The following is a 24,683-nucleotide window of genomic DNA, read 5'->3' as shown; positions in this document are numbered from 1 at the left end:
ATGCGTGGGAGAGGTGCCGCCCTTTTTGTATCTGTAGGTTTTCCTGTTCCTAGGAAGGGCGGATCCCTCTCTCAGGTGGTGCTGCCATGGACGACCGAATAAAAATGCACGCTCAGTACCTCAGCAGGACAAAAAAAAAAAATTGGGATTGCTTTTAAAAAAGCAGTTTGCAGCTCAGTACCTCAGCAGGACAAAAAAAAAAAATTGGGATTGCTTTTAAAAAAGCAGTTTGCAGAGCAGTGGGTAAACAGCAATGCAGCTGTCAGGAAGCCTTAGAAGGCAGCCTAACAACCAACACCGCTGATCCACTACAATATAGCCTCCCCTTGCACTGCACACACAGTGACTGGTGTGTTGTACAGGCAAAATCGCTAGCAGCAGAAGCAGTTTTTTTTTCTTCTTCCCTGCCTAACACTCTCCCTACAGAATCAGCAGCAACCTCTCCCTATGCTAAGATCGGCAGAAGATGGCGGTCGGCGTGCACGCCCTTTTATACCCCCTGTGACGCCCACCAAAGCAAGCCAATCACTTGCATGCCCTTCTGAAAGATGGTGGTGACCCGTGCCTATGTCATCACGTTGCCCACAGTGTCCGTGGATCCTGATTGGCGGAAAAAGAGCGCAAAACAAACTTTTGAAACGCGACTTTGGCGCGTAAGTGGCCGACCTCATCCTAGGGTCGGGTTTCGTTTCATGAAACCCGACTTTGCCAAAAGTCGGCGACGTTTGAAATTTTTCGACCCGTTTCGCTCAACTCTACAGAGTACTACTTTATTTGTTTGTTATATATGGAGATGGCTAGTCTTAGCTTGCACCTGTTCACACCTGTTTTTTGTTTGGAAGTGACGCCAGTCTTTGATATGTATTCCTGTACTGATTGTGGTTCTAGTGCTGTATTCCTGTACTGATTGTGCTTCTAGTGCTGTCTTCCTGTACTGATTGTGCTTCTAGTGCTGTCTTCCTGTACTGATTGTGGTTCTAGTGCTGTCTTCCTGTACTGATTGTGGTTCTAGTGCTGTCTTCCTTTACTGATTGTGCTTCTAGTGCTGTCTTCCTGTACTGATTGTGCTTCTAGTGCTGTATTCCTGTACTGATTGTGCTTCTAGTGCTGTATTCCTGTACTGATTGTGCTTCTAGTGCTGTATTCCTGTACTGATTGTGCTTCTAGTGCTGTCTTCCTGTACTGATTGTGCTTCTAGTGCTGTCTTCCTGTACTGATTGTGCTTCTAGTGCTGTATTCCTGTACTGATTGTGGTTCTAGTGCTGTCTTCCTGTACTGATTGTGGTTCTAGTGCTGTCTTCCTGTACGGATTGTGGTTGTAGTGCTGTATTCCTGTACTGAAGGTACTTCTGGTAGAGTATTCCAATGCAGTTAGTGTCACATGCAGCAGTCCATAGCTTTTCAGATAATGTGAGACATGGCTATATGTCAATAAACTATTGTGTTGCCTGACAAGTTAAAGGTTCCTACATTACTATTCTAGAGTTAGTGTTTGCAGGAGAGATGATCTGAGGATGTTCTAGATTTAGCTATTGCCTATTCTAGATGCAGTCGTGACTCTTGTAACCCCAGAGCATAAATGCCCCCAATAACGAGGATTCCCTCTCATCTCCGCTCGTCTATTTCACCATTTTGCACGGTTCTAGATTTCACCTCTGAGTTTGAAATAACATCATTAATATTCACGTGACCTAGAACCTGGCGATGGTGGTGGTCTAGATGTGGCGACTCCGGGAGGCTCGCGCCAAGTAAGGGGTAGATTTATAGGAGAATCTCTAGTTAATCAGATACTGTGGGTCCATTAGTCCAGAACTGATCCAGAAGTGAAGAATCAGAAGAGATAAAGTGGCAGCGAATTATCACCACGCTTCTCTCAGACAACAGGTGGTTAATGTGAAGGGGGTTCCACTGTGAGGGTGGAAGGGGCCCACTCCGTGGGTGAAGGGGCTGCGGAGCTGCAGTCATCATGGTCCTTCCCCATCAGGATCGGCTTCAGAGCTTAGAGAACTGGATGAGGTTTCGGTTGATCTCAGACACGTTGCGGCACCCTGTGGAGCAGAATGGAGAAGTGACAGATCCCAGGAACACTCCTGTAATCTAGAACCCAATGGGTCACCGATCTGATGATCCGGCATTACACTTAAATGATCCCAGTGGATCACGGCTGCCCATCAGATTGTCATTCTCACCAGAGAGAGCCATGGACAGGCGGAACTCGTCAGTCAGGATCTGCAGCACCCCCCGGACGCCTTCTTCTCCCTGGTGTAAGACAGAAGCCTGGTAATGGCTGCACCCCAATATCTGCTGTGCCAGAGGGGCCGTGAGGAAGCTTCTCCTACCTTGTATGCCAGACCCCACACAATGGGGCGGCCAATGAACACACACTTGGCTCCCAGGGCCAATGCCTTCAGGACGTCGCTCCCTGTCCGGATCCCCCCGTCTATATACACCTCGATGCGACCCTGCACCGTGTCCACGACCTCAGACAGGGCGTCAATCTGTGGACACAAGTCCTTTACAGGATCAGGTGCAACCAAAGCCCTGGAGGGTCAGAGGCGCGAGACCGGCATTATCTGCGGCATGTCATATCTGGTGTCTGTACTGGGGGGGCTCTATGGGTACAGACCACCGTCTGGTGGTGACGGAGGCTCCTGGTATTACCAAAGTCATTGCAGGATTATAAAATGCAGAGCAGGAAGGTAAAGCATAAAGACACAGCTGAACCAAGTAGTGCTGCAGTGTAAAGCATTGGGGATGGATGAAGCAGAAACCTGAGATATAATGGGAACTTCAGACGACCGCTGGCTCCACCTTATAACGGTAAGGCGTGGTACGTACCGTGGCCAGCTCCCCATCCAGCTGCCTGCCGCCGTGGTTGGACACGATGATTCCCTGCACTCCATGTTCCACTGCCAACTCTGCATCCTCCTTGGTCAGAATCCCTTTGATGATGATTGGCAGCCGAGTCAGACTTCTCAGCCAATGTACATCCTTCCAACTAATGGACGGGTCCAATGTGTTCACTGGGACCCCATAATTATCGGGGCCACAATGTTCCTAGCGATACATCAGAAACAGACCAATGATTGTCAGAGACACAAAAGGAAAGCCCACCAGACTCCAGGGACACAAAAAGAAAGCCCACCAGACACCAGGGATACAATAAGGAAGCACACCAGACACCAGGGACACAAGAAGAAAGCCCATCAGACACCAGAGACCCAATAAGAAAGCCCACCAGACACCAGAGACCCAATAAGAAAGCCCAGCAGACACCAGGGATACAATAAAAAAGCCCATCAGACACCAGAGACCCAATAAGAAAGCCCAGCAGACACCAGGGATACAATAAAAAAGCCCACCAGACACCAGAGACCCAATAAGAAAACCCACCAGACACCTGGGATATACTTATAAATGCCATAAAAATAGGGACATTTACCTCGAAAACTCCCTCAAAGTTCTTAACCTTGAGGTGAGGAGGAAGTCGAAAGTTATTGCGGATGTCGCTCCTCCTCTTGCCGGTGTACGGGACATCCACAGTGAGGACCAGAGCCTTAAATCCCAGTGCCTCCACCCGGTGCACCAGCTGCTCCGACAGCTTCCGGTCACGATACACGTACAGTTGGAACCAGCGGAAACCATCAGGGGCGGCGGTCACGATCTCCTCCACGGAGCAGGTGGAGTACGTGCTGGCCACATAGCACAGGTTCAGAGTCTCAGCCGCTGAAGGACAGAAGAGTGAGAAGGAAAACGAAATCCACGTCAATGTCCAGAGAAGTCACGTGCTGGGCTAGTAGAAGGGGCAACCAACCGTCCTCCTTCCCTGGAACACCAGGGCCGCAGCCATCTCACCACCTAAGACCACTAGGTATTTACAGTTCTAGAGCGAGTAAACCACTGACAACCACTGATAAGACCAGCAGCAGATCGATGGGAACCAACACAAAGAACGACGGGGCCACAAGAGAACGAGAGGAACACAGGAGAACGACGGGGACGCAGGAAAACGACGGGGACGCAGAAGAACGAGAAGGACGCAGGAGAACGAGAAGGACGCAGGAGAACGAGAAGGACGCAGGAGAACGAGAAGGACGCAGGAGAACGAGAAGGACGCAGGAGAACGAGAAGGACGCAGGAGAACGAGAAGGACGCAGGAGAACGAGAAGGACGCAGGAGAACGAGAAGGACGCAGGAGAACGAGAAGGACGCAGGAGGACGAGAAGGACGCAGGAGAACGAGAAGGACGCAGGAGAACGAGAAGGACGCAGGAGAACGAGAAGGACGCAGGAGAACGAGAAGGACGCAGGAGAACGAGAAGGACGCAGGAGAACGAGAAGGACGCAGGAGAACGAGAAGGACGCAGGAGAACGAGAAGGACGCAGGAGAACGAGAAGGACGCAGGAGAACGACGGGGACGCAGGAGAACGACGGGGACGCAGGAAAACGACGGGGACGCAGGAAAATGACGGGGACGCAGGAGAACGAGAGGAACACAGGAGAACGAGAGGAACACAGGAGAACGAGAAGGACACAGGAGAACGAGAAGGACACAGGAGAACGAGAAGGACACAGGAGAACGACGGGGCCGCAGGAGAACGAGAAGGACGCAGGAGAACGAGAAGGACGCAGGAGAACGAGAAGGACGCAGGAGAACGAGAAGGACGCAGGAGAACGAGAAGGACGCAGGAGAACGAGAAGGACGCAGGAGAACGAGAAGGACGCAGGAGAACGAGAAGGACGCAGGAGAACGAGAAGGACGCAGGAGAACGAGAAGGACGCAGGAGAACGAGAAGGACGCAGGAGAACGAGAAGGACGCAGGAGAACGAGAAGGACGCAGGAGGACGAGAAGGACGCAGGAGAACGAGAAGGACGCAGGAGAACGAGAAGGACGCAGGAGAACGAGAAGGACGCAGGAGAACGAGAAGGACGCAGGAGAACGAGAAGGACGCAGGAGAACGAGAAGGACGCAGGAGAACGAGAAGGACGCAGGAGAACGAGAAGGACGCAGGAGAACGAGAAGGACGCAGGAGAACGAGAAGGACGCAGGAGAACGACGGGGACGCAGGAAAATGACGGGGACGCAGGAGAACGAGAGGAACACAGGAGAACGAGAAGGACACAGGAGAACGAGAAGGACACAGGAGAACGAGAAGGACACAGGAGAACGAGAAGGACACAGGAGAACGAGAAGGACACAGGAGAACGACGGGGCCGCAGGAGAACGAGAAGGACACAGGAGAACGAGAAGGACACAGGAGAACGAGAAGGACACAGGAGAACGAGAAGGACACAGGAGAACGAGAAGGACACAGGAGAACGAGAAGGACACAGGAGAACGAGAAGGACACAGGAGAACGACGGGGCCGCAGGAGAACGAGAAGGACGAAGGAGAACGAGAAGGACGCAGGAGAACGAGAAGGACGCAGGAGAACGAGAAGGACGCAGGAGAACGAGAAGGACGCAGGAGAACGAGAAGGACGCAGGAGAACGAGAAGGACGCAGGAGAACGAGAAGGACACAGGAGAACGAGAAGGACACAGGAGAACGAGAATGACACAGGAGAACGAGAAGGACACAGGAGAACGACGGGGCCGCAGGAGAACGAGAAGGACGCAGGAGAACGAGAAGGACGCAGGAGAACGAGAAGGACGCAGGAGAACGAGAAGGACGCAGGAGAACGAGAAGGACGCAGGAGAACGAGAAGGACGCAGGAGAACGAGAAGGACGCAGGAGAACGACGGGGACGCAGGAGAACGAGAGGAACACAGGAGAACGACAGGGACACAGGAGAACGAGAAGGACACAGGAGAACGAGAAGGACACGGGAGAACGAGAAGGACACAGGAGAACGAGAAGGACACAGGAGAACGAGAAGGACACAGGAGAACGAGAAGGACCGCAGGAGAACGACGGGGCCGCAGGAGAACGAGAAGGACCGCAGGAGAACGAGAAGGACACAGGAGAACGAGAAGGACACAGGAGAACGAGAAGGACACAGGAGAACGAGAAGGACACAGGAGAACGAGAAGGACACAGGAGAACGAGAAGGACACAGGAGAACGAGAAGGACACAGGAGAACGAGAAGGACACAGGAGAACGAGAAGGACACAGGAGAACGACGGTGCCACAAGAGAACGACAGGGCCACAAGAGAACGACAGGGCCACAAGAGAACGACAGGGCCACAAGAGAACGACGGGGACGCAGGAAAACGACGGGGACGCAGGAAAACGACGGGGACGCAGGAAAACGACGGGGACGCAGGTGAACGAGAAGGACACAGGTGAACGAGAAGGACGCAGGAGAAAGACACGGATGCAGGAGAACGACGGGGCCACAAGAGAACGACGGGGACGCAGGAAAATGATGGGGACGCAGGAAAACGACGGGGACGCAGGAAAACGAGAAGGACACAGGTGAACGAGAAGGACGCAGGAGAACGACGGGGATGCCGGAGAAAGACACGGATGCAGGAGAACGACGGGGCCACAAGAGAACGACGGGGACGCAGGAAAACGACGGGGAAGCAGGAAAACGACGGGGAAGCAGGAAAACGACGGGGACGCAGGAGAACGACGGGGACGCAGGAGAACGACGGGGACGCAGGAGAACGACGGGGACGCAGGAGAACGACGGGGACGCAGGAGAACGACGGGGACGCAGGAGAACGACGGGGACGCAGGAGAACGACGGGGACGCAGGAGAACGACGGGGACGCAGGAGAACGACGGGGACGCAGGAGAACGACGGGGACGAAGGAGAACGACGGGGACGCAGGAGAACGACGGAGACGCAGGAGAACGACGGAGACGCAGGAGAACGACGGGGACGAAGGAGAACGACACGGACGCAGGAGAACGACACAGACGCAGGAGAACGACACAGACGCAGGAGAACGACACAGACGCAGGAGAACGACACAGACGCAGGAGAACGACACAGACGCAGGAGAATGACACAGACGCAGGAGAACGACACAGACGCAGGAGAACGACGGGGCCGCAGGAGAATGACGGGGACGCAGGAGAATGACGGGGACGCAGGAGAATGACGGGGACGCAGGAGAACACCCCGTCTGTCGGTGTTCCCCAAAGCTCAGTTCTAGGGCCCCTGCTCTTCTCCATCTACGCCTTCAGCCTGGGACAGCTCATAGAATCTCATGGCTTTCAGTATTACCTCTATGCTGATGACACACAGATCTACATCTCTGGACCAGATATCACCTCCCTACTAACCACAATCCCACAATGTCTGTCCGCTCTTTCATCCTTCTTCTCCGCTAGATTTCTAAACCTTAACATGGACAAAACAGAATTCATCATCTTTCCCCCATCTCACTCTACCCCTCCACCAGACCTATCCATCAATGTCAATGGCTGCTGTCTTTCCCCAGTCCCGCACGCTCGGTGCCTCGGGGTGATCCTCGACTCTGCGCACTCTTTCAAGCCACAAATCCAAGCCCTCGCCTCATCCTGCCGCCTCAAACTTAAAAATATTTCCCGGATCCATACAATTCCTTGACCAAGAAACCACAAAAATGCTCGAGCAACGCCCCATCATCTCCCGCCTCGATTATTGCAACCTCCTGCTCTCTGGCCTCCCCTATAGCACTCTGGCTCCGCTCCAATTCATCCTACGCTCTACTGCCCAACTAATCCACCTGTCCCCCTATTATTCCCCGGCCCCTCCTCTCTGCCAGGCCCTTCACTGGCTTCCTATCGTTCAGAGGCTCCAGTTCAAAACCCTAACCATGACATACAAAGCCATCCACAACCTGTGTCCTCCATACACCTCGTCTCCCGCTACTTACCTGCACGCAACCTCCGATCCTCACAAGATCTCCTTCTCTACTCCCCTCTTATCTCTTCTTCCCATAATCGCATACAAGACTTCTCCCGTGCTTCCCCTCTACTCTGGAACTCTCTACCCCAACATATCAGACTCTCGCCTACCATGGAAACCTTCAAAAAGAACCTGAAGACCGACCACTTCCGAAAAGCCTACAACCTGCAGTAACCACTGATCCACCAAACTGCTGGACGACCAGCTCTACCCCCGCCTACTGTATCCTCACCCATCCCATTGTAGATTGTGAGCCCTCGCGAGCAGGGTCCTCTCTCCTCCTGGACCAGTCGTGAATTGTATTGCTCATGATTATTGTACTTTTCTATATTTGCCCCTTTTCACATGTAAAGCGCCATGGAATAAATGGCGCAATAAAAATGTATAATAATATTATATGTACAGCCGGTATAACCTGGGCATCTCCTGTATATAATTATATAAGTACAGCCGGTATAACCTGGGCATCTCCTGTATATAATTATATATGTACAGCCGGTATAACCTGGGCATCTCCTGTATATAATTATATATGTATAGCTGGTATAACCTGGGCATCTCCTGTATATAATTATATAAGTACAGCCGGTATAACCAGGGCATCTCCTGTATATAATTATATATGTGCAGCTGGTATAACCTGAGCATCTCCTGTATATAATTATATATGTACAGCCGGTATAACCTGGGCATCTCCTGTATATAATTATATATGTACAGCCGGTATTACCTGGGCATCTCCTGTATATAATTATATATGTACAGCTGGTATAACCTGGGCATCTCCTGTATATAATTATATATGTACAGATGGTATAACCTGGGCATCTCCTGTATATAATTATATATGTACAGCCGGTATAACCTGGACATCTCCTGTATATAATTATATATGTACAGCCGGTATAACCTGGGCATCTCCTATATATAATTATATATGTACAGCCGGTATAACCTGGGCATCTCCTGTATATAATTATATATGTACAGCCGGTATTACCTGGGCATCTCCTGTATATAATTATATATGTACAGCTGGTATAACCTGGGCATCTCCTGTATATAATTATATATGTACAGATGGTATAACCTGGGCATCTCCTGTATATAATTATATATGTACAGCTGGTATAACCTGGACATCTCCTGTATATAATTATATATGTACAGCCGGTATAACCTGGACATCTCCTGTATATAATTATATATGTACAGCCGGTATAACCTGGGCATCTCCTATATATAATTATATATGTACAGCCGGTATAACCTGGGCATCTCCTATATATAATTATATATGTACAGCCGGTATAACCTGGGCATCTCCTGTATATAATTATATATGTACAGCCGGTATAACCTGGGCATCTCCTGTATATAATTATATATGTACAGCCGGTATAACCTGGGCATCTCGTGTGTATAATTATATATATATATATATATATATATATATATATATATATATATAGCCGGTATAACCTGGGCATCTCCTGTATATAATTATATATGTACAGCTGGTATAACCTGGACATCACCTGTATATTATTATATATGTACAGCTGGTATAACCTGGACATCACCTGTATATTATTATATATGTACAGCTGGTATAACCTGGGCATCTCCTGTATATAATTATATATGTACAGCTGGTATAACCTGGACATCACCTGTATATTATTATATATGTACAGCTGGTATAACCTGGACATCACCTGTATATTATTATATATGTACAGCTGGTATAACCTGGGCATCTCCTGTATATAATTATATATGTACAGCTGGTATATTCTGGACATCACCTGTATATTATTATATATGTACAGCTGGTATAACCTGGGCATCTCCTGTATATAATTATATATGTACAGCCGGTATAACCTGGGCATCTCCTGTATATAATTATATATGTACAGCCGGTATAACCTGGGCATCTCCTGTATATAATTATATATGTACAGCTGGTATAACCTGGGCATCTCCTGTATATAATTATACATGTACAGCCGGTATAACCTGGGTATCTCCTGTATATAATTATACATGTACAGCTGGTATAACCTGGGTATCTCCTGTATATAATATATATGTACAGCTGGTATAACCTGGGTATCTCCTGTATATAATATATATGTACAGCTGATATAACCTGGGCCTCTCCTGTATATAATTATATATGTACAGCTAGTATAACCTGTATATCTCCTATATATAATTATATATGTACAGTCGGTATAACCTGGGTATCTCCTGTATATAATTATATATGTTCAGCCGGTATAACCTGGGTATCTCCTGTATATAATTATATATGTACAGCCGGTATAACCTGGGCATCTCCTGTATATAATTATATATGTACAGCCGGTATAACCTGGGCATCTCCTGTATATAATTATACATGTACAGCAGGTATAACCTGGCTATCTCCTGTATATAATATATATGTACAGCTGATATAACCTGGGCATCTCCTGTATATACTTATATATGTACAGCCGGTATAACCTGTATATCTCCTGTATATAATTATATATGTTCAGTCGGTATAACCTGGGTACCTTCTGTATATAATTATATATGTACAGCTGGTGTAACCTGGGTATCTTCTGTATATAATTATATCTGTACAGACGGTATAACCTGGGTATCTCCTGTATATAGTGATATGGAGCACGCTGCTATAACCTAGGTATTATGAGGTCCCTACCTCTAGCCGTGCTCCTCTCCCCGTCGGGCCAGGCCAGGCAGTGGAAGGCTGTAGGTGCGATCCCGATGGGGCAGCTGATCTCGGTGCCCAGGACAGTGGTCCTGGTGTCCATTACTGAGACGTCTCGCAGCATCCGTGGTCTCAGGCGAATCCTGCGGAGCAGCGAGTCAGTAAATCCCCGACGCGCATTAAGGTCTGACAACCCCGAGATTTGCCCATTACCTCCGGAAGGCTTGTAAGTTGTCATCCCGGGTGCAGCAGTCGTCGGCTCCCGCAGCGTAATACTCCCAGGTGGCTTTAGCTAAATGTTCTTTGGCGTAAGCTTCATAGTCCGACAGGCAAATGAGGGACATATCGGCCTCCCCCTGCCCCGACCTGGGAGATGGAGAGAAAGGTTATAGCGCCGCCCTATAGGCAACTACGAGAAGTGTCATCTCCAGTAATGGCAACAATCCTAGAGGACTAAACCGCACTTACACCTACTGCAGGCGGGAGGTACTGCAATCTCTCCAGCTCTGCTACATCAGGGAGTGGCGTCTGCACCCAGGAGCGCGAGGAAGTCTTACATCAGGTCTTATCCCCCAGTCACCTCCAGAGCTGCACTCACTATTCTGCTGTTACATCGTGTCTTATCCTCCAGTCACCTTCAGAGCTGCACTCACTATTCTGCTGTTACATCGTGTCTTACCCTCCAGTTACCTCCAGAGCTGCAGTCACTATTCTGCTGTTACATCGTGTCTCATCCTCCTGTCACCTCCAGAGCTGCACTCACTATTCTGCTGTTACATCGGGTCTTAACATCCAGTCACCTCTAGAGCTGCACTCACTATTCTGCTGTTACATCATGTCTTACCCTCCAGAGCTGCACTCACTATTCTGCTGTTACATCATGTCTTATCCTCCAGTCACCTCCAGAGCTGCAGTCACTATTCTGTTGTTATATTGTGTCTTATCCTCCAGTCACCTCCAGAGCTGCAGTCACTATTCTGCTGTTATATCGTGTCTTATCCTCCAGTCACCTCCAGAGCTGCACTCACTATTCTGCTGCTACATCATGTCTTATCCTCCAGAGCTGCAGTCACTATTCTGCTGTTACATCGTCTCTTATCCTCCAGTCACCTCCAGAGCTGCAGTCACTATTCTGTTGTTATATTGTGTCTTATCCTCCAGTCACCTCCAGAGCTGCACTCACTATTCTGCCGCTACATCATGTCTTATCCTCCAGAGCTGCAGTCACTATTCTGCTGTTACATCGTCTCTTATCCTCCTGTCACCTCCAGAGCTGCACTCACTAATCTGCTGTTACATCGTGTCTTATCTTCCAGTCACCCCCAGAGCTGCAGTCACTACTCTGCTATTACATCATGTCTTATCCACCAGTCACCTCCAGAGCTGCAGTCATTATTCTGCTGTTAAATCGTGTATTATCCTCCAGTCACCTCCAGAGCTGCAGTCACTATTCTGTTGTTATATTGTGTCTTATCCTCCAGTCACCTCCAGAGCTGCAGTCACTATTCTGCTGTTATATCGTGTCTTATCCTCCAGTCACCTCCAGAGCTGCACTCAGTATTCTGGTGTTACATTGTGTATTATCCTCCAGTTACCTCTAGAGCTGCACTCACTATTCTCCTGTTACATCGTGTCTTATCCTCCAGTCACCTCCAGAGCTGCAGTCACTATTCTGCTGTTACATCGTGTCTTATCCTCCAACTCTTTTATTTTACAAAATTATCAAAATTACACTCAGAAACAAACCACAATACATAAACTAAAGAAAACCAACATAGACAGACATAAAATGTGCAAAACATGCGCAAACAACTGAAAGTCCAAATCCTTTCCTTGTCCTCCACTGAGCTCGGCAGCTTAGGGTCCCCCAGCAGGAATCCACTGAAAAGAGAATACAAAGAAACATAAACCCCTCTCCCCACTCTCACTCCATTCACCCCCATTCACCCCCATTCACACCTCACCGATTTTACTAGTTTACTATTTACAATTTTACTATTTACAAAAACCAAACGAAAATAACCCTTTCCTGGCCCTCCGCCTTGAAAAAAACAAGAACTCTGCCACTTTGGCCGACAAACCTTACCTCCTATTACACAGCAAAGATTTTTTTTTTTTTTTTCCTCTCCCACACATGGCAACAAGTTCGCAGCCTTTTTTCCCACCACCTTGCACCGCAGGTCCTACAAGTTTGTAGCCTTGTCACTGCAAAATCTGGTCCACGAAAGTTTATGGCCTTTTGATTCCACACGAAAACTCTTTCCAGGGTCCGCAGAGTCTACTTCTCCTGCCCTGCTCCTTCATGTTGCTCTTGGCATCCGGTCATCCATCCACCACCCCCCATGCACCCCCCTCCCAACCTGACTACACCCCATCCACACATTCTAACTAAAAAAAAAACAAAAAAAACGTGTGTTATATGTTTTTCCTTTTACCAAAGCACAACCAAAAGACATTTTCCAAAACTCTCAATACCATCCCATCTACTTACGCATTAATATACAAACTAAACACAGCATTTACATACCCAAGGCCCAAGTTTGGCACCTGTAAGCCCAATATCCATTATATGTCCTGTTTTTAAAACAAAAAGCTAAGGTGGCATGCACCAGCCCACCACCAGGAAAACGGGGTTCTAGAGGCTCCATCCCTCACTAACACATTCATCCTATCCCTCAAGAACTAAGACTGTCCCTACTTCTGTCCCTAAAAAAAGAAACCTGTCCCTATCTGTCCCTACCTGCCCCTACTCTACCTAACTTATCATAACTAACTCTCTATCTGTCCCTCAGTGCCTGTCCCTCCCTGTCCCTATCTGCCCCTACTTCTGTCCCTAACACACCCAGTGAAACTTATGCTATCCCTACCCTCATTCACACAGAGCTAGCTCTCCCTTGAGTGCGTTTTTAAAAGGAGAGGCCTCTCCAAAGCCAAGAGGCCTTCCTCACACCCAACCTTTCGAACTCCAAAGAACGGACCTTCACCAGGTCACCCAAGATGTTTCCTACCACCTCATCCCTTGGGAGGGTTTTTTTCCGCGTCGTAACTAGGCACCGTGCATTCCAAGTGTGGAACCTAACCGCTGCACTGACTAGGAATAAAGTGCACGGGTCCCGGCCACCCAGGGATCTGAACGCTCCATAGGCCCATTCAGCGTAGGAGAGGGACGCCAGCCGCGGCCAACGTATGGAGGCACCCACCCTGTTGTAAACCTCTGCATTAAAGGGACAATGAAGCAGGAAGTGCTCCATGCTTTCCAGCACGTCGCCACACTCCTCACGAGGGCAACCCCGGTCATCGGCGTTCCTGCACTTCAAGTTGTCCCTTACATACAGCCTCCCGTGGAAGCAACGCCAGGTCAAGTCCCAAAACTTCATGGGGATCCGCTTAGAATTTAAAAGCCCCAGCCCGACCTCCAGATCCCGGCCTGGGCAATCCTTAAGGGCCAGGGGCTTCTGGAAATGGGTCAACAGGACCCTCCTGTCAAGGCACTGCCTCGACATGGTCCTGATTTCCCACATTCCCAGACCCCACCGGCGGATCACCTTCAGAACCGGGGTAGCATAAGCCGGGAGATGCCCATGAGGTGTGCGTAGGTCCTTCACCCGCCCTCCTGTCTCCCATTCCTGGAAGAAAGGCCAAAGCCAACCCTTGCAGGAGACTACCCACGGAGGAGCCCTCTCTAGCCAGAGGTTGGAGATGTTAGTCTTAAGAAAGGTGTTTACTAGAAACACCACCGGGTTGACCATACCCAACCCGCCTAGTCTCCTCGTACGGTATGTAACCTCCCTCTTGATTAGGTTAAGCCTATTCCCCCATAACAATTGGAAGAACAGGCTATAGACCCGCGTCCAGAGAGGTTCCGGCAAGATGCACACACTGCCCAGGTATATCAATAAAGGTAGCAGATAGCCTTTAGCCAGGGCAACCCTTTCCCTCAGGGTTAAAGACCAACCCTTCCATTGGTCCACCTTTTGGGCGGCAATCTTAAGTCTGCCCTCCCAATTTTGCTGGGGGTAGTCCCCGGGGCCAAATTCGATGCCTAGAATTTTGGCGGTGGCCTGGGGCCCTGGAAGGGTGTCCGGGAGATCAAAACTAGGATCTCCACCTCCCAGCCAGAGACTTTCACACTTATCCCGGTTGATCATGGACCCGGATGCCTCCGAGTAGCGCACTACCTCCGACATGACCCAGTCCGCCTCCCCTCTCGAGGATACGAACAGGGAAACATCATCGGCGTACGCCACCACCCTCAGAGAGGAGCCAGAGCCCGCCCGGTCCATCCCGACTCCCGCCAACGGTCCACGATCTACCCTCCTTAAGAAGGGATCGATCGCGAACACGTATAAAAGCGGGCTCAGCGGACAGCCCTGACGGACCCCAGAACCCTCCTCAAAATGACGACCTGACCAACCATTCACCAGCGGAAAAGTCTCAGCCCCTTGGTACAAGATCTCTAACCATTTTACAAACCTCCCAGGCAGACCATACCTCAAAAGGACGGACCAGAGGTACTCGTGGTTGACCCGGTCAAAGGCTTTCGCTTGATCTAATGACAGCAAGTACCCCTTCCAGTGACCTGCCCTACCCTGCTCCACTGCCTCTCGGACACCGAGCACAGCACTAAAAGTACTGCGGCCTGGAACAGAGCAATGCTGGGCCCCTGAAAGGAGCCGGGGTGCAAACTTCACCAGCCGATTAAACAGCACCTTGGCCAGAACCTTCCGGTCCGTATCGAGAAGCGCTATGGGACGCCAGTTCTCGATTCGGGACGGATCCTTACCCTTTGACAGAATAATGAGGGCTGACTTCCTCATTGAGCCGGGAAGAGTGCCCGAGGAGAGACACTCATTAAAGACCCCTGTCAAGAGGGGGACCAAGGAGTCCCTAAAAGTCTTATAGAACTCAGATGTTAAGCCATCCGGACCTGGCGATTTCTTGAGCCGAAGCCCATCAATGGCCAGTCTCACTTCCTCTTCCCTGATTTCTTCTGCCAAAACACCAAGAGAGGGGTCACCCCCTGGCTCAGGGATGGCTTCAGCCAGGAAAGCCGACATCCTGTCCCGATCCAGATCCTTCTTTTCCAAGAGGTGTGAGTAGAAGGATCTGACTACCTCCAGGATCCCTGATTTGGATCTGTTCAGGGACCCCGTACTGTCGATCAGTCCTGTCACCATCTTACAATTCACTGACATCTTACAGTTTCTGTAAGGGTCGGGCGAGCGGTACTTCCCGAAGTCCCTCTCAAAAACCAAGGATGTGTGCCTATCATACTGACACCTCTTGAGCAAAGATTTCACTCTGGAGATTTCCTCTCGGTCACCTCCAGTCGAGACAAGCTGCTCGAGTTTCCTCCCCAGAGCCTGGTACAAGCGGTGCCTGTTCAGACTCCTGAGGCTCGAGAGCTGACGGAAGAACCCCGCCCCCCGCTTTTTGAAGATCTCCCACCACTCTGACTTACTACTACAGAGATCCAACAGCGGTACCTGGCTCTGAAGAAAATCCTCGAAGGATTGTCTCACCTCCGCTTCTTCCAGCAGGGACGAATTGAGCTTCCACAGCCCTCTTCCCATCCGAGGAGTCTCTGCAACATTCAGAGAAAAGAAAATTAGACAGTGATCGGAGAACTCCACCTCAACGGCGGACACAGCAGAAAAGATGGCGTCCTCCTTCAAAAAAAACCTGTCTATTCTAGACCTACAGCTACCCCTATGGTAGGTGAAACCTCCGTGACCTGGGGTGTGCCGGATGTGGGCATCCACCAGGCGAGCTTCACTGGCTATGCTATTCAACGCGACGCTATCATAAGCCAGGCGATCTCCGGGACCCCCCCGGTCACGGGACCTCGTAATGGTGTTGAAGTCCCCACCGAAGACCACCTGTCGGCTCGTAAAAAGAAAGGGCTTGATCCTCAGGAAGAGACATTTGCGGTCCCACTTGGACTGCGGGCCGTAGATGTTGATGAGCCGGAGCTCTTGTCCCCTCATGAAGACATCTAGGATCAGGCACCTCCCCATTTCCAACTCAGTAACCCGTCGGCATTCAACTGCTGCAGTCTTAAAAAGGACTGCCACCCCGCTATACGGCTCGGCCGCAAGAGACCAGTATGAGGGCCCGCACCTCCACTCCCTCCGTGCTTTATAGATGGCCCCCATGTCTGTTAGTCTGGTCTCTTGCAAGAATAAAATTTCTGCCTCAATCCGGGAGAAAAAATCAAAGGCCGTGAAGCGAGCCGCATCTGACTTAATGCTGGCGACATTAATAGACGCCAGCGTCAACGGGGCGAGTTCAGCCATCATGGGTGATCGAGTTGGATGGCCAATTTCTTCCCTACCCCGCTATTACCTCCTCCTGGGGAGGGGTCAGACACCTTCCTTTTCAGGGAAGCTCCCAACGTGTCCATCCCACCCCCCCCGGTGTCCTCGCCCCCGGGTTCCAGGTCTGTCCCCCCCTCAGGAGGAGCAATGCCCCCTGAGGGACGGACTCCGCCATCCCCTGAAGGACCCTCCGGTGTTGCCCCCGGCCCAGTACCCTCGTCTTGCGGTTCATCATCTGAACCCCCGAGGGCGCTGAACCGGTTGGAGAGTCTGATCAGAGGGGGGTCAGCGGGCCCTTCCGTATGCACCCTTGTGGTCGGGGGTGGGGGGGACTTTGAAGGCTTGTCAGCCTTCCTCCCCACCGCTTTGCGCTTGGCACGCCTGGTTTTGCCACCTGGTGCTGTAGGCTGCTCTTGGACATCCTCATCAACACTTTCATACTGAGAGGAATTGTCCGAGTCAGCCGCTTTCTCCTCTCTCTCCATCCTCCTGATCTCCTCACTCACCGCACTCTCCCCCAGGGCCTCAGAGGCTTTGGCCACGGGCCTGGAGGGAGGAGCAGGCATCACCCCGGTTGCCCGAGGCTCCACCTGTCCCTTACCTCCCTGGCGTTTTTCCTGCCTCCGCTGGTACGCGGGGCCCCTTGCAGCATTGCCCTTCCTCACTGGCCCCTCAGCCCTTCCCCCTTCGCCACCACCTGCCACAGCAGAAGCAGCGCCACCGGGGGTTGCCCCCCCGCGGTCTCCCTCCACCGGGCCTGTGGCGGCATTAGAGAAAGAGCGAGGGCAGCGGCTGAGAGGGTGACCCAGGTCACCACACAGGTGGCACCGAATGTCTTTGCAGAAGGCAGCCAGGTGACCTACCCCACCACACAACGCGCACTTCTGCACCTTGCAGTTGGCGCTGAAGTGAGTGGGGTCGCCGCACTTGTGGCAGACCTTCGGTTGCCCCTGGTAGAAGACCAGGATCCTGTCCCTTCCCAGGAACGCCGAGGAAGGGATGTGGGTGACCGTGCCGCCGGAAACCTTCAATTTGACCATGAAGGTCCAGCCCCCCGACCAGATGCCAAACTCGTCCCTGTTCTTTTTTGGGACCTCGGTGACCTCCCCGTAACGGGAAAGCCACGTCATGATGTCCACGCCTGCGAGTGACTCGTTACATGTAACCACGGTCACTCGCTTGACGGAATTTTGGCGAGACACCGCTTGAGCCACGAAGTCTCGCCATCCGGGCTCTTCTCGCACCAGCTCGTAGTTTGACCAGAAGAGCTCAAGCCCCTCTGGCCGCACGAAGCTGACGTCGAAGAAGCGGGACGCCGAAGGGTGTATCAGGGTAAAGATGTCATTCGCCCCGAAGCCCATCTTAAGGAGGAGCTCCACCACCTTGCTCCTAGGTGGACAAGCTTCACTGCCCCCCCACCTAAAACGGACCACATTCCTTCTTGGCGGCCCCTGCCCGGCTGTGGGGAGAGACCAAACAGTCCCTCCCTCCCTTTGATTTTGGAAGGCTGCTAGGCCATGTCTCTCTATCCAGAAAGACAGGTCCACTGTCCTCCCCTCTACCATGATCGATCTTTCTCCCCTTTGGAGGGCCTCCAGGAAACGGCGGTGCAAACCGCCGTCCCCGGAGCCCGGAGGCGAGGAGACCCCCCCGGAACCACCCCGACCCCCAGCCGCGACCCCCGCATAATTACGTTGGGGCCTCGCGGATGGGGGGGCAGACGGGCCAGCCCTCCCACCACTACCACCACTTGTGCCAGCACCCTCATTCATTCTCCCGTTCACTCTTTTATTATTTCCACTCGCTCCAGCACTCACTCCAGCATTTACTGCCACATTCACACTCGCACTCACTCCCTCATCCATATCGCTCACATCACCATTTATGTCCTCAAACAGCTCTTCAAAAATATCTCCTATCTCACTCCCACTCTCACTTCCAGATAGACCACTATTTACATTAGCAGACTTGGTGTTGCAGTACCCCTGCCTGCCTGCTGGGGGCCCTGACTGGCCAGTGCTCTGCTCCTTGGAGCTGCTGGCACTGCTCCAACTCTTGTCCAAGAGTGCCGCTGCCCCTTTAAATACCTCCGAGCAGAGCGCACTCAGTACGCCCTGCCCGAGCCTGGGAGCAGCAGCAGCTCCTGGGTTCTCTGGCTCCACTTTTTTTTCTTTTTGCGGTGTCTTTGCACTGAGGACAGGGACGGCCACTGCCACCGCACCCTGCCCTCTGCTGTTCGCCCCCGCCGGCTTCCCAAGGAGCGCCAGAGCCCCCGCACCACCAGATGGAGGTAAGCGGGCTGGGGACCCCGACAACTCCCTACCGACTTTTGGGGGCACTATGCTGCTTGAGGGGGTAGGCGGGACAGGAGGCAGTGGGCCCGCCAAGGCCACGCCCCCCCCGCCGGCCGCAGCCACCCCGGGCAGAGCAGTGACCCCTTGCGAGGCCACGCCCTCCCCAGGTGACGCGGGCACAGCGGGCGGGACAGCGGCCGAGGAGGACACGCCCCCCCCGCATGCCGCAGCCTTTGCAGGCTGGGCAACACTCGGGGAAGCCACGCCCCCCTCACGGACCGTCACTGCGCCCCTGAACCCACCACTTGATGTTGGCAGGGCTGGCCACTCCCCCTCGTCGCCCAGCGGCGGCGGTGCCCCCAGCACGGAACCCTTTTTGGGTCTACGCGCCGGGGACCCCGCTCTTGCCACGGGCGCCGTCAGAGGAGCTACCAGCCCCTTGCATTTTTTTAGCTGCTGCTTCACAGCAGCCTCCACGCCCTTTCTAGGTCTCTGGACCCCCATAAGTGGACCAGACTTAACGGACCCGTGCGTGGGGGATCCAGAGACCCCAGCACTCACCGCCGGAGGTGCGGTCCTGGCTGTACCCGTGCTGAGCGCCAGGCCAGCCCCCCCTGCCACCGGGGACTGAGCCCGGACACCACTACTGCCAATACCGCCAGCGGCTGTTACACCACTGGCACCAGCACCGACCTCCATGTCGCTGCCTGAACCCTCACCGCCACCACCAGATGTGACGGTAAGGTCCAGGCACACATCACTCTCCCCGCGCCCCCGCTGTGGACCCACCACAGGGCCCGAGCCGGGGTGGGCAGCGGGTTCCATACAGCGGGACAGAGGGGCCCCGGAAAGAGGGACAAACATAAGTTTGTCAGCCACGGTGTTTTTTGGCTTGCGCTTGTTTTTTTTCTTTTTCCTCTTTCCGGTTGCCTCGTCCTCAGGGCAGACCTCATCCCCAAAGAGCAGTGTGCCAAACCGCTCTGGGGACTCGATCTGCCTCACCTGTTGTAGGACGAGGCAGCCCCCCTCACTACTACTGTCCCCACTCCCACCAGCCTCCCCCTCGCCCCCACTTTCCTCCGAGTAACTGGAGTCCGGTGGGAGAGCCACTTGCTCAGGGGCAACCCCGCTGCATGTTACCTGGGTGTTGTTGCTCACCAGGCCTTCAGGTGGGGCAGGCGTAGATGTTCCGCCATCCTCCTCTTCGTGCTCCACCTGGCAGGGGCCTCCCGACCCCCCAGGAGACCCTCCGGTCATGGCTCTAAACCGGTCATCATTTTTCAGTTTCTCTGCAAAGGGGCCGCTCCCACTCAGGATAGCCGCTCGTATCTCCTCCAAGGCCCTGATAGCCCCCTTCAGCCTCTCCACCGTGGCGGAGACCTCAGCTCGTCTCGAGGCGGGGAGCCGGTTCTTAGCCACCGCTCGTGCTCCCCTTAACTCCTCCCGGAGTTTTCTCAGCTGTTTGGCGGCCTCCTCATATTCGCAGAGGTGCGCATGGATGCGGGAGGCGTAGATGGTAGATGGCTCTCCCTCAGCTCTGGAGCCCCAGATGTTGGGGGGCTCTGCCACTGCACCTCTGCTCTGGGCCGCCACTCCTCCGGGAGGAGGAGCCGCCACGGTACCAGCTTCGGGGGGCCCGGTGTCCCGGGGCTCCTGGGTCCTGCGACCCCCTCTCTCTTGGCTCCGTCTCTTCCCCATCTCCCTGGGACTGGCTGGCTGCACCCTGGCCTCTGGATGGTGCTGAGGCCCCCCACCCCCAGCTGGCTTGCCGGAGGGTGGGAGCCAGGGGCACAGCCCCGGCGCTCAGTCCCAGGGAAAGTCCTCTTTCCTGGGAAGGGGGCAGATGGAAAGTCCTTGCAGGAAAAAACCTCCCTTCCCAGGAGCTTAGCAAGGCCCTAGCCTGCAGATGCTCAGCACAGATGCTCCTCCTCTTCCTGGGCGTGCTCTATCCTCCAGTCACCTCCAGAGTTGCAGTCACTATTCTGCTGTTACATCGTGTCTTATCTTCCAGTCACCTCCAGAGCTGCACTCACTATTCTGTTGCTACATCGTGTCTTATCCTCCAGTCACCTCCAGATCTGCAGTCATTATTCTGCTGTTACACCTTGTCTTATCCTCCAGTCACCTCCAGAGCTGCAGTGTTGTGAGCTCATTTTTTCGTTCACCTTTGATGTCCGATGAACTCCCTCTGCTGGTGAAAGGAGGTGGTGAAACTGATTTGGATGGGAGAAACCTGTCACCTGAACAGGTGGATTGCGATTGGACATCCGGAATCTCTGAGTGGATATAAGGCAGCCGACGCCCTGTAGGGTTGCTGGTGATTTCTCTGCTCTGAGCTCTGGCCTCCAGTTCAGTTCCTGTCTTCTAAAGCTAAGTTTTGCTCTGTTATTGTTCCATGAGATTTTGTCTGATTTGCTTCGTTTTGTGTTCTGCCAGCCCCGGCTGGGGCTCTGCTGAATTTCCATTTTTGTCCCTGATCGGTTAAATCTCTTTTGCTCTGTCTTCAGAATATATCGGAGTGCTGATATAGGGATTTTGAAGTCTAATGACTTCAGGGCCGTTATTCCTATCAGACGTGTTGGGACATTTTTGGTAGGGTTTTTGCGGATTGCAGCCAGCATCTTTTCTGTCCTTTCCTATCTAGTTAGTTGGGCCCCATCGTTTGCTCAGCCTGTCTTTCTGTTTGTGTTTTCATCTGTTTTCACCGACAATACATGTTGGGGGCTGTCTATTGCTTTGGGGTCTGCTCTGGGGCAGTTTAGATTTCCTTTTCTTTCTTTAGGCTTATGTAGTTCTCCGGCTGTGAAGAGGCGTCTAGGACCACCGTAGGAACCCCCCACGGCTACTGTTAGTTGCTGTGAATAGGATCAGGGGTCTGCAATCCGCTAGCTACCAACCTCTCCGGTTTTCTGGACTTAGCTTGTATTTTTGTTTTTTCCTCCTCTGGTGACTCATTCATAACATGCAGTCACTATTCTGTTGTTATTTTGTCTTATCCTCCAGTCACCTCCAGAGCTGCAGTCTCTATTCTGTTACACCATGTCTTATTCTCTAGTCACTTCCAGAGCTGCAGTCACTATTCTGTTATAGTGTCTTAACCTCCAGTCACCTCAAGAGCTGCAGTCACTATTCTGTTATAGTGTCTTATCCTCCAGTCGCCTCCTGAGCTGCACTCACTACTCTGTTATATTGTGTCTTATCCTCCGGTCACCTCGAGAGCTGCAGTCACTATTCTGTTGTTATATTGCCTTATCCTCCAGTCACCTCCAGAGCTGCAGTCACTATTCTGTTGTTATATTGTGTGTTATCCTCCAGTCGCCTCCTGAGGTGCGGTCACTATTCTGCTGTTACATCATGTCCTATCCTCCAGTCACCTCCAGAGCTGCTCACTATTGTTATATTGTGTCTTATCCTCCAGAGCTGCATTCACTATTCTGTTATATTGTGTCTTATCCTCCAGTCGCCTCCTGAGCTGCGGTCACTATTCTGTTGTTACATCATGTCTTATCCTCCAGTCGCCTCCAGAGCTGCACTCACTATTCTATTATATTGTGTCTTATCCTCCAGTCACCTCCAGAGCTGCAGTCACTATTCTGTTATATTGTGTCTTATCCTCCGGTCACCTCCAGAGCTGCACTCACTATTCTGTTATATTGTGTCTTATCCTCCAGTCGCCTCCTGAGCTGCGGTCACTATTCTGCTGTTACATCATGTCTTATCCTCCAGTTGCCTCCAGAGCTGCACTCCCTATTCTGTTGTTATATTGTGTCTTATCCTCCAGTCACCTCCAGAGCTGCAGTCACTATTCTGTTATATTGTGTCTTATCCTCTAGTCACCTCCAGAGCTGCAATCACTATTCTGTTGTTATATTGTCTTATCCTCCAGAGCTGCACTCACTATTGTTATATTGTGTGTTATCCTCCAGAGCTGCAGTCACTATTCTGTTGTTATATTGTGTGTTATCCTCCAGTCACCTCCAGAGCTGCACTCACTATTCTGTTGTTATATTGTGTCTTATCCTCTAGTCGCTGCTGTGTGCACATGCTGCAGTTTTTGCTGCGGTGTACAGTACCATTATTCCCTATGGGAATCAAAAACCACAGTGCAGACGGTGCGGAATTTTCCGCGGTTTTCAATCCGCAGAAAAAATTGACATGTCAGTTCTTTCTGCGGATTCCGCTGCGGTTTGCCATCTTCTCCATTGAGGAGATGAAAAACCACAGAGCAGAACCGCAGAGCAATCCGCAGGTACAACCGCAGGTCTTTTGACCTGCAGATTTTACAAAATCCGCGTGGATGAATCCGCACCACAATCCGCAGTGTGTGCACACAGCCTTAGGAACGCACTAAATAAATGATACAGTGCGTTCGCCGCTCGGGGTCCTCCGTGCAGTCGGTGTTAATACTGCAGCTGAGTCATGGCAGACGCGCTATATGGCGGTCTAATGCGCACGGTTAAACGTCACCCGAGGTGCGCAGAGCGGGCTCTTAGCTCACAGAGGCGCTGTGACATAAACACCGAGCCTGTTAGTGTCACAGGACAGGGTCCAAGACAGGGGACGGTGTCCGTCTAGACCTACCGTGCGTGTGTAGAGAGGAGGACCCCCACAGAGTGTCCGGGCCAGAACCAAGGGGACCGCCATCTGAGTTCCTAAGGAAACAGTACCCGGGGGACAGAGGAGGAGAGTGGACTGTTGAAAGTGACAGGACAGCAAGGGGAGGGGCGAGTATAAAAGGGGCAGGGAGCGCGCAGAGGAGTCAGACCCGGAGCAGGAGGGGGCGTGAGAGAGCGGGAAGGACACTGACAGTTCAGAGAGGAGACCAGCAGCAGAGGGGAGATACGCAGTGGCCCTCAGGAAGGAGGCGCCGAGCTTACCGACAGGGGACTGTCTCTTCACCCCAATCCCGGGTTACGATCTGCCCCCAGTCATCCTCAGCCGTTACCGCTGAGCTCGAGTACTCCGCGGCCTGTCCGCTCCCTCTCCCGGCTGCTGCCATCCCCCTTCAGCCCGCGGCTGCGGCCTGCCCGCTGCCACCCACGGACGCTGCCGTTTCACTTCAGCCCGTGGTTGCGACCTGTCTATCACCGCTCACAGCCGCCTTCACCCCGCTGCAGTTGGGGCCTGTTCCTCGTCAACAGAGACACTCTGCACAGAGCCTCAGGCTGTGTGCGCGGCCTGTAAACCGCCACTCTTGAGCACTGTGACACCACCCTGCTTGGGGACAGGAGTCCCACTGAACTCACTAACCAGCGCAACCCCGCTGTTACAACAGGGGGTTACTCCATCTCAGGACTCCATCAGGGCCTGTTGTGCCCCAACTCCTCCTGGGCGCTGGGGCACCCAGACTACTCCAAATCTTCAGCAGCTGGGCCCAGCGGCTACGACGCCAAGGCAGCCTCATCAAAGACGCCACAGCAGCTTCCACAGAGACGCCGAGGGACGTCAGTACGGATAAGCGACATTAGAGTGTAAGGACCCGTAGACGGCCATACCGTGGC

The 24,683-nt window shown here is 52.4% G+C and overlaps 1 protein-coding gene across 4 annotated transcripts in view; it reads right to left on the bottom strand.

Moving 5' to 3' along the window:
- Positions 1–743: 743 nt before the first annotated feature.
- The window catches only part of HAO2 (hydroxyacid oxidase 2), a 56,251-nt gene continuing 32,311 nt past the window's right edge, over positions 744–24,683 (bottom strand). For 2 of the 4 annotated variants that reach the window (XM_073576957.1, XM_073576956.1), the window contains exons 2-8: positions 10,785–10,937; positions 10,563–10,714; positions 3,443–3,726; positions 2,839–3,057; positions 2,340–2,498; positions 2,190–2,259; positions 744–2,048 (exon numbers count right to left, since the gene is read on the bottom strand). In XM_073576957.1, coding sequence (XP_073433058.1) covers positions 1,993–2,048; positions 2,190–2,259; positions 2,340–2,498; positions 2,839–3,057; positions 3,443–3,726; positions 10,563–10,714; positions 10,785–10,915 — 1,071 coding nt within the window. In that variant the 5' untranslated portion in view covers positions 10,916–10,937 and the 3' untranslated portion in view covers positions 744–1,992. Of the gene's footprint in view, positions 2,049–2,189; positions 2,260–2,339; positions 2,499–2,838; positions 3,058–3,442; positions 3,727–10,562; positions 10,715–10,784; positions 10,938–16,093; positions 16,491–24,683 lie in introns of those variants that run through there. The other 2 variants (XM_073576958.1, XM_073576955.1) reach the window with 2 other exon arrangements.

The sequence above is a fragment of the Dendrobates tinctorius genome, unplaced genomic scaffold, assembly GCF_039654945.1.
Source record: "Dendrobates tinctorius isolate UK_male_01 unplaced genomic scaffold, ASM3965494v1 ptg000054l, whole genome shotgun sequence".
NCBI lineage: Eukaryota > Metazoa > Chordata > Amphibia > Anura > Dendrobatidae > Dendrobates > Dendrobates tinctorius.
Note: the sequence above shows the minus strand (reverse complement) of the source record. Positions and strands in the feature narration are given on the sequence as shown.